Source organism: Vigna unguiculata, chromosome 10, assembly GCF_037176805.1.
Source record: "Vigna unguiculata cultivar grain cowpea cultivar isolate G323 ecotype 2 chromosome 10, ASM3717680v1, whole genome shotgun sequence".
Lineage (NCBI taxonomy): Eukaryota > Viridiplantae > Streptophyta > Magnoliopsida > Fabales > Fabaceae > Vigna > Vigna unguiculata.
This window is the reverse complement of record NC_140801.1, coordinates 6,577,892-6,587,148: the sequence shown is the minus strand read 5'-3', so window position 1 is coordinate 6,587,148 and position 9,257 is coordinate 6,577,892. Positions and strand designations below refer to the sequence as shown.

The following is a 9,257-nucleotide window of genomic DNA, read 5'->3' as shown; positions in this document are numbered from 1 at the left end:
AATGCTTTAGGTACTCAGCTCAGGATGAGCTCCGCCTATCATCCTCAGACAGATGGACAGTCTGAGCGGACTATACAGTCGTTGGAAAATCTGCTGAGGACCTGTGTTTTAGATCATCTGGGTACATGGAGTGATGTGTTGCCATTGGTAGAATTCACGTATAATAACAGTTATCATACCAGTATTGGAATGGCTCCCTATGAGGCTCTGTATGGTAGGAGATGTAGGACGCCATTGTGCTGGCAACAGGATGGCGAGACAGTGGTTCTTGGACCAGAGTTCTTATAGCAGACCACAGAGAAGGTGAGGGTGATTCAAGATCGGATGCGCGCGACTCAGAGCAGGCAGAAGTCGTACGCAGACAAGAGAAGGAGGCCGCTTGAGTTTGAGGCAGGGGACCACGTGTTTCTCAGAGTTACCCCTACTGCAGGTATTGGCAGGGCACTTAAATCGAGGAAGCTGACACCTCGATTCATCGGACCATATCAGATCATGAGGAGGATTAGTCCTGCAGCGTACGAGATGGCATTGCCACCACACTTGGGAAACTTGCATAATGTTTTCCATGTGTCACAGTTGAGGAAATATATAGCCGATCCTACACATATTCTGGAGGATGACGATGTGCAGATACGGGAGGACTTAACCATTGGAGCCGGACCAGTGAGAATCTTGGATTCTCAAACGAAACAGCTCAGAGGGAAGGAAATCAAAACCGTGAAAGTATTATGGGATGAGGCAACTCAAGAAATGACATGGGAGATGGACGACGTCATGAGGCGGTCCTATCCTCATCTTTTCACTGGTAAGTTCTCTTTTTCGAGGACGAAAAATTTAAAAAGGGGGGAGTATTGTAAGACCCGTAGAATTTAATTGATTAAATAAATAATTAATTAATAAATACGGGAGGGGTAATAATTATGACATTAAATTATGATTGGTATGATGTGAAAAAGTGCTAGCTCATATGGTTGAGAGCACTTTGATTGTGCGAGAGGACTTGGGTTCGAGTCCTATGCATGATACTTTTTGTGTTATTATTATTATTTCAATCTATGAAAGCATGTTCTGTTATGATATGATGCTTGAATTGTGATGGTTAGCATGAAACATGATTGGTTGAAATGGTTATGCACTTGAGTGGTAACAAATGGGTCATGGGTTCAAACCTTAGAAATGCTAAATGGAAATTATGCTTGTTTTTATTTTGCTAATGGTGACTTTAGAGGGAAATGGGAAAGGTTAACAGAGACCATGGGGAGCAGAACGGCCAAGGGGGAGGCTGCATTCCCATTCATGATGAGAGATAGAGGGTTATTAAAAGATAAATGAAATTAAATTCGTTTTAATATTTTTAAGTAACCTAAAGTACTAGTTAAAAGGAAAAAGTTGGAGTTTAGGCAAGGTTTTGGCAAGGCTGAACCTAGACTTAGAAAAACAGAGGCAAGGGCGAGTGAGAGGGGCTGACGTGAGGGAGTTGAAGGCAGAATTGAGGGAAACCAAGGTTGGCCATTGGTGATCAAGGGAGAGCTTCATCAATTGTTCAAATTTAAGCTAAGGAACCAGGTTAGGGGAGCTGGACTCCGCTGTTTTGCTTCAAATAATATTGTGATGTGATGTATGTTAGTTTGTAGTGCTTATATACTGTTAAGAATCTGGAAATACTGCGTTTCTGGGAAATTTCCAGAAACCGCCTGGTGGGTGATGAACCACAGCCAGGAAACTCATCCGTTATGCACTGTTTTGGGGTTCTGGAAAGGGAACCGCCTGGCGGCACACTCCCGGCCGCCAGGCGACGCTTAGGGTTTGTATCAATTTCTGGGTTTGCAGATGAAGCGCCTGGCGGGGCTGGTTGAGTCGCCAGGCGGCGCAGGACATTTCTCCTGTTTTGGGTTTTTCTGGGGTTCTGGGCTAAATCTAATCGGGGTAAAAGTCAGTGGAGAACTGTAAAGGGTGATAATGTTAACCAACAGTGGGCATGGACACCTAATTAAGGGCTTAATTGAATGGAACAGTGTGTGTAAGCTTAGGGTTGAAGGTGTGTTATCTTGGATTGCTATTTGAAATGAATTGTGGTGAATTGGATATAGGGATAAAGATTAGTATACTTAAAATATGGAGTCGTTGTGATTGTACTTGGACTAGATTACGTGAAGTGGGAATTCACAGAGGTGAAGGAATGGTGGGGGTTTTGGATGCTGGAAGAATCTGGGAAATACCCAGATGGCAAGCACCGCCTGGCGGCACGTGGGCTGGCCGCCAGGCGCCTGCACAGTGGCAGAGATACTGCAGCCTGAGGTGTTGTGCGCTGAGGATGGATTTTGTTCTATTGGGTTGGAATCAAAAAGTGAAAGTTCTCGTGATGTTCGGGTAGGTTGATGAGGAGGTCGTGCATGAGTCTCAAGGAGGGGGAATTGCTTTAGGAGGTAGTGATATGAAATAGTTTGGGGGTGTCTTTCCCTGTTGTGGGGTAATAGAAATTCTGAATAGTGCAACAGTTGGGTGCGAAAAGGGTTAAAGAATTGACCAACTATCGGGAATGAGAGCTCCAATAGCGAAGTGGACTTGGCAGTAACTTAGGTGTAATGAACCTAGGGGTATTAATAAGTTAAGAATGGAGGAGTTTTGTGTTATGACCAAATGGGGTGTTGTTTTCAAGTTAGGATGTTGAGAATTGGATTTTATCATCGTTCGTAACCATTTAGGTAATAATTCGGGAATAGATCAAATGGAGATATGGGAGAAACTGTGTTAAACTTGAATAGTAAAACCAGAGGATGCTGTACTGTCATGGCGCCTGGCGGTGGGGTCTGGACCGCCAGGCGGTAGCGGGATCACAGAGGGGTCTTAGGAATTGGTGCGCCTGGCGGCAAAGGCAGTTCCGCCAGGCGGTCACTGTTGCGTGAACATTTAAAAAGGCGTTGTGTGCCTGGCGGTACGCGACACCCGCCAGGCGGTCTGGAAGCTGTGGCGCCTAGCGGTATGTGTCCCCCGCTAGGCGATTTAGCTGCTGTAAGTCCTAGTTGTTGGACTTCGTAGGGTGTTCTACAAGGCTTCTGGTAGTACTTTTGAGGTGAGGTTGCTGGAGTTCCTTGAGTTGTGGCTCGGAACGTATCCCTTGAGTTGTGGCTCAAGATAGGGGTTAAGCACGTGGTATTCCTTGAGTTGTGGCTCGGAATAGCATCTCTTAAGTTGTGGCTCGGGATGGCGGATGAACACGAGAAACCCTTGAGTTGTGGCTTGCGTTGGCGAGTGTTACCGGTATGAGTGTGCTGGTTGTGGCCAGTACGGATGGGTCCAGATAGATTGCCCTCCTCAGTTGTTGGCTGACGAGTTTGGTAGTCTTGGGACGATACGGGCTTTGTTCGTGTATGGGAACTCTACCTGGCGTTGCGGTGTATGATCCGTAGCATGTTTTCCCGCACATGCTCTATCGGTTGTGGCCGATAGGTATGGCAGCAAGTCACCTTGAAGTAATCATCAGACGACGTAGAACACGAATAACCTTATTGGGGATCAGATTGCGGAAATAAACATATAGGGCCATGTGGGAAGTTAAGTTAAGTGATGTTATGTGTATGTATACTGATTTATATATATATATATATATATATATATATATATATATATATATATATGTTTATAGCTTTGTATATATACGTGTTTTATCTGCTAAGCTCACCCTATCTGCGTGTGTGTGGCGATGATCATGTACGCGATACACGGGAGCAGATGTTGGTGATGCAGGTGGCTCTGGTGCAGCTTAGTCGCGGAGAGGGGATTGACTTGGGGAAACTTTTACTTGTATTACTTTGTTTTGGAAACATTTGTAAACCCGGATGGGTGACTTAACAACATTGTGATTTTAATTATGTAATGGATGTTCTAAATTTTATCCGCTCAATTAATAAAGCTTTAAATTATCCCGCGTTTTGGGAAAATGAGGTATTATTAAATGCGCTGTTTTTATTTATTCCATTTATTTATAAATTAGTAATATCCTGACGGGATGTTACACATTTTATTTTTAAACTCAAGAATCTTTGGAAATGAGGAGTTGTCCAATTGAATTTCAAAGTGATGTCCTCTCAAATGAAAATCAAACTTCTTCATGCCATTTTTTTACTAACAATGCTTCGTTGAAGCTGGTGTGATAATGATTTTCTGCTTCTTTGAATTGACCATTAGCATGCCCACAATAGTATTTTTTATTTCCATCTTCTTTAATGAGAACTACTCCCTAGTAATGGTCATTGGCATTTGTCTGAAGAATCATTTTTCCAATTCCAGGAATCTTTAAGGCTGGTAGAGCTTAGGCAATCTTTTTCAGTTCTTGAACAGCTTGGGTTTGATCCGGTTCCCATGGGGAGGATTGTTTTTTTAATAATTTGGATAAGAGGCTCGTGTATCTTGCAACACCAAAAATAAAGTCTCTAATATAGTTGAGTATGCCTAGAAATTGTTGGATTTGTTTGGCAGTCAAATTCTGACCAGGGAAATTCAAAAGTTCTTCAACAGTATAACAATATGAGGATGAGGTTGATAGGTTCCTTGAGAGAAAAACATTACTAGAAAATCAATTTCTCTCTGAGCTAAGTGAATCTTCTCTTTTGAGTCTATAATCTCATGTTGGTCCTCCAGTTTTTGTTAGTTTTAATTTTGTTCTGATTTTTTAAAAATTGATATAATTTAGTTCTTTTCGATCGTTAAGTTTCTTGAGACAAATCAATGTTTTTTCATCGAAATTGAAGCGGTTAATAAGAATGATTTATTTTGTTCGTGTAATTAACATAACCCTAGGTCAATTTTAATGAAAAATCATTAATCTGTTTCAAGAAATGTAACAACAACGACTAAATTACATTAATTTTTAAAAAATCAAGACCAAATTGAGACTAAAAAATACTAGAGGACCAACTTGATATTTTTATATTTGGAATGACGATTTCGAAAGATATTTTCGGATCCGAAAAATTATTTCCAGAACATTCATTCCAAAATATAACAAAAGAAATCCATAACACACTAGTGCAGAATGAACTTTTCACAATGTCCAATATGCATCAGTTCAGGTGCAAACGAGGCATATTAAGACGCGGTGACACATTTGTAATTTTTTTGAACTTTTATGCCTCGTTTGTACATAGAACCGAGCCATAAACCCCCCAAATTTTTTTCCCACTGCTGTGATATTTTTAAACAAGTGATAGATTTTTATGCCTCGAGTCACATCTAACTGAGGCAGATAGATGTTTATGCCTCATGTTTCCTATAACCGGGACTGATAGATGTTTATGCCTCAGGTTTCTTATAACCGAGGCATATTTGATTGCTTTTCAAGTGGAATATGCCTCGAGTTGCTTGTAACCGAGGTAGATAGATGTTTATGCCTTGGTTTAAAATCAACTGAGGCAATAAGTCTTCTTAGGGTTAAAAAGAAATTTCCCTACTGTTCGTCTTCTTCGCATGAGCAGCAACAATGTTTCTCTCTTCCATTTTCGAACGCCAATTCCGTTGCAAAATGCCATTGTTCCTTCGTTGGAGTTTTGTTGTAGCAAGCAAAGGTTCCTTCGTTACTCTACCACCGGCCTACCGTCGCACAGGCCTCCTCCATTGTCGTCGTCGTTAGAGGTTGCAAAGTTGCCATTGTCGTCGTTCAATCTCGCTTTTGGTATGTGCTTCTCCTTTTTCTATTTATGAAACCCTCCTGTTTGTTGAACGTGCGATTTGGCTCACGGTGGTTCAGATGTTGGCGGTTTAACATTTTCCGTTTTGATATGGTGGTGAAGGGAGGTTGTTCTACGTCGCCAGTGAGATGACTGGAGGCCTTGTGAAGCTGTTCCAGCGTGATGCGATGGTCGAAGATGGTGGTGACGGTACACTAGCGACATTTAGGATTTGAATGGTGGCTAGAGTTTCTGATTTAGGAGAAGGTTAAAGATGATGATGTGGCACACTGTGGTTGGTGCATATGCGTGTACAAGGATCATGGCCACATGTCATGTTGTTATTGGGTCAGCAAGCTTTTTTTTTTAAATTCATGATACCCATTAGGCCTCGGTTCCCTCCAGAACCGAGGCAGTAACCCTCGCATATCCCATTTAGGCATATGCGAGGGTTACTGCCTCAGTTCATAACTGAGGCATAAACAGATCCTTTTTTACCTCGTCAGTATATGCCTCGGGTGTGAAATCGAAGCCAAAAGGTCAAAATAATTGCGGTCAAATCCCTCCCCTACACTAGTGACAATGTTTCGAAAGGTATTTTCAAATTTGAAAATGTCTTTCGAAACACTTGTTATAAAATTTTGTTTATATTTCGGATCAGATGTTTTAGAAGAAACTTCCTAAATCCAAAAATAACTTTTAGAATGCCTAATGAAGAAAAATATTAAAACTAAGATTTAATTTTTTTTTTTGTTCCTATTTTCATCCGAAAATGTCAAGTTAGTCCTCCAATTTTTGTTAGTCTCAATTTGGTCCTGATTTTTTAAAAATTAATATAATTTGATCCTTTTTGTTAAATTTCTTGAAATAGATCAATGATTCTTCATTAAAATTGAAGTTGTTAGTAAGAATGACTTTGCTTTGTTGGAATAATTAACATAATCTTAGTGTTAATTTTAATGAAAAATCTTTGATCTACTTCAAGAAATTTAACAAAAAGGAACAAATTGCATTAATTTTTAAAAAATTTAGACCAAATTGATACTAAAAAACTTGAAGACCAACTTGATATTTTTAGACGAAAACATGGACCAAAAGAGTAATTAAACCTAAAATGAATTCATGTCATGCATTCCATGATGAATGTGTTGAACATGAAGAAGAAGTAGTTTTATTGGTTTGAGAGATATGAGAGGATGGTTTTATAGCAACTAGAAATCCTCAACTTCCCAAAGCATAAAAAAATTATAATTGCAGTTTTTGAAGTTACAAAAAATAACTTGGTGATGATTGTTTTTCAACAACCATTTCCCAACAAGTGTACTGGTACATAGTAGTATCAACAAGTGTTGTATCCACTGAGATTTAACATGTATATTGGTAGTTAGATTTTTGAGTTTTTGGTTGATAGAAAGTGCAAGTAAATAAAAATAATAGTTATTAGATAGATTGAGTGGAGTAGGGACTATGAATTGATTTCATCTCATCTTCTTCTACTACACCACTACCATCTTGTTTACTTACTTTGCAAATCATTCAATGTCCTGGGAATGACAACGGGTCGGGTCGGGTACGGATAGTGCCTACTCGCTACCCGACCCGCAAGAAAAAATCATAGTTGTTACCCGCCCCGTTACCCATTGGATACCCGCATAAAACATACTCGCGAATATTTTTCAATCCGCAGGTACCCGTTGGACACCCGCGAATATTTAAAAAAAATTATTAGTTTTTAAATGAGGTCCAAATTAAATTGCAAAAAAAAAATTAACATTTAAGCGTACATCCAAATAGAAGTTAATTAACAACTAAATAAAATTTAAAACATAAATTCAAATTAATAGTACATAAAACATACATCTCAAATATAAGAAATTTAAAAAATAATTCTTCTAAAAATAGCAATCTAAGATCTATTATTCCTCTCCAATATCTTCATGGTGACCACTTGATTCCTGAAACAAATAAAACACAAATAAAGTCATTAATAAATGACATAGTAACATTATTAGTAAAATTGGAATAAAATACTAAAAATAAAACTACTGGCATCATCATCAATTATCTCCTCTAGTATTGTATTAAGCTTCATCTTGTCCACTTTCAATTTTGATGAACCTGAAAAGAAAAATCAATTCATTTGTCATAGTCAATCATTTGAATGAATATAAATATGTTATTTGAAGTGCTAATTTAATTACCTTCTATGTCAGTCCATAGCCAATCTTGAACACACATCAATGCCTCTAAAGTGTCTAGGTGTAATCTACTACGATGTGGAGTAAGAAATCGACCACCGGTACTAAAAGAAGACTCATAAGCAACTGTTGAGATAGGAATGACTAGAAAATCTCTTGCAATCATTTGCAAAATTGGATATTTTAACCCATTAGCCTTCCACCAAACTAAAATGTCAAATTCTTCATCTAAATCAAGTAGTGTTTGGTTCCTCCAAGTAATAGTCAAGTTCCAACTTATAATTTGATGGTTCATTTTTCTTTGCAATCTGATGTTTTGAAAAATCTCTCCTCCAAGCATCTTTTCTTCCATCAACACTTTGGCATATATTTATGTTTGGATTTTGACATGAAGAAACTAACTTTTTACCTTTCTTGTTCATTTCATACTCTCTTACCAAGTCCTTAAAAAGAATCTTCCCCTTTTCAATTTCACAATCAGATTGATCACCATATATTTGAGGGAAAAAATAATCCAACAAATCAATATTATACCTGGGGTCAAACACAATACCTATAGCCATCACTCCACTGATCACACCCCAATACTTATCAAACTGTAAAACCATAGATGCAGCCATTTGATGAATAATATAATTGGAATAGTTAAGTCATTCCATCAAAGCCAACTTAATTTGACATACCTTTGGAAAAAAAATGTTGGCAGTTGGATAAGAAGTACCAAAAAACATAAGTGTCACATCATAAAATATTTCCAACTTTTGACAAATTTCATTTGCCATTTGCCATTAGCCAATCATGTGCACTGGGCGAAGCTTATATTGACTTTCTCGTTATGATAAACAATCAAATACTTCCTTGTATTGTATGGCTACTTGAAGCATTAAAAATGTAGAATTCCACCTAGTTCTGCAATCAACAACTAATTTTCTTTTGAATTGAATATTCAATTGAGCACATGTCTCTATAAATTTCTCTTCTCTTTTAGGTGTAGCTGTCCAAAAATTAGCATTGTCTCTAACCTTTTCAATGACATTAGCAATTATGGACAAACCATCCTTCATAATCAAATTCAATATATGTGCATAACATCACATGTGAAATAGTTGGCCACCCAAAATAAGAGACCTACTTGAGATCTTATCTAAATGCGATCAATCATAGCATCATTCGTAGTGTAATTATCAATTGTCAAAGTAGAAACTTTTCTATCTAGATTCCAATCAAATAAACATTTAACCAACAATTCAGCAAGAACTTGACTAATATGAGGAGCAGGCACATACATAAACCTATATTTGAAAGACAAATTTAATTAATCTAGTCAAGAAGAACAAAGTTAATATGAAAATTGCAATTAAAATAGAGTAAAATGTTATTACCTCACAAGTCG

The 9,257-nt window shown here is 38.2% G+C and overlaps 1 protein-coding gene across 1 annotated transcript; it reads left to right on the top strand.

Annotated features, from left to right (window-relative positions):
- The first annotated feature begins 324 nt into the window (after positions 1-324).
- On the top strand, positions 325-2,297 carry LOC146882059 (uncharacterized). The gene is made up of 2 exons (XM_085667256.1): positions 325-805; positions 2,146-2,297. Exons 1-2 carry the CDS (start codon positions 325-327, stop codon positions 2,295-2,297), a joined length of 633 nt encoding a protein of 210 aa, XP_085523382.1.
- The last annotated feature ends 6,960 nt before the right edge of the window (positions 2,298-9,257 follow it).

Bases quoted from the DNA above. Each gene is read 5' to 3' on its own strand.
- LOC146882059 (XM_085667256.1), top strand. From the start codon at position 325: ATGCGCGCGACTCAGAGCAGGCAGAAGTCGTACGCAGACAAGAGAAGG. The intron at 806-2,145 runs GTAAGTTCTCTT...TACTTGGACTAG, and splicing joins CTATCCTCATCTTTTCACTG to ATTACGTGAAGTGGGAATTC.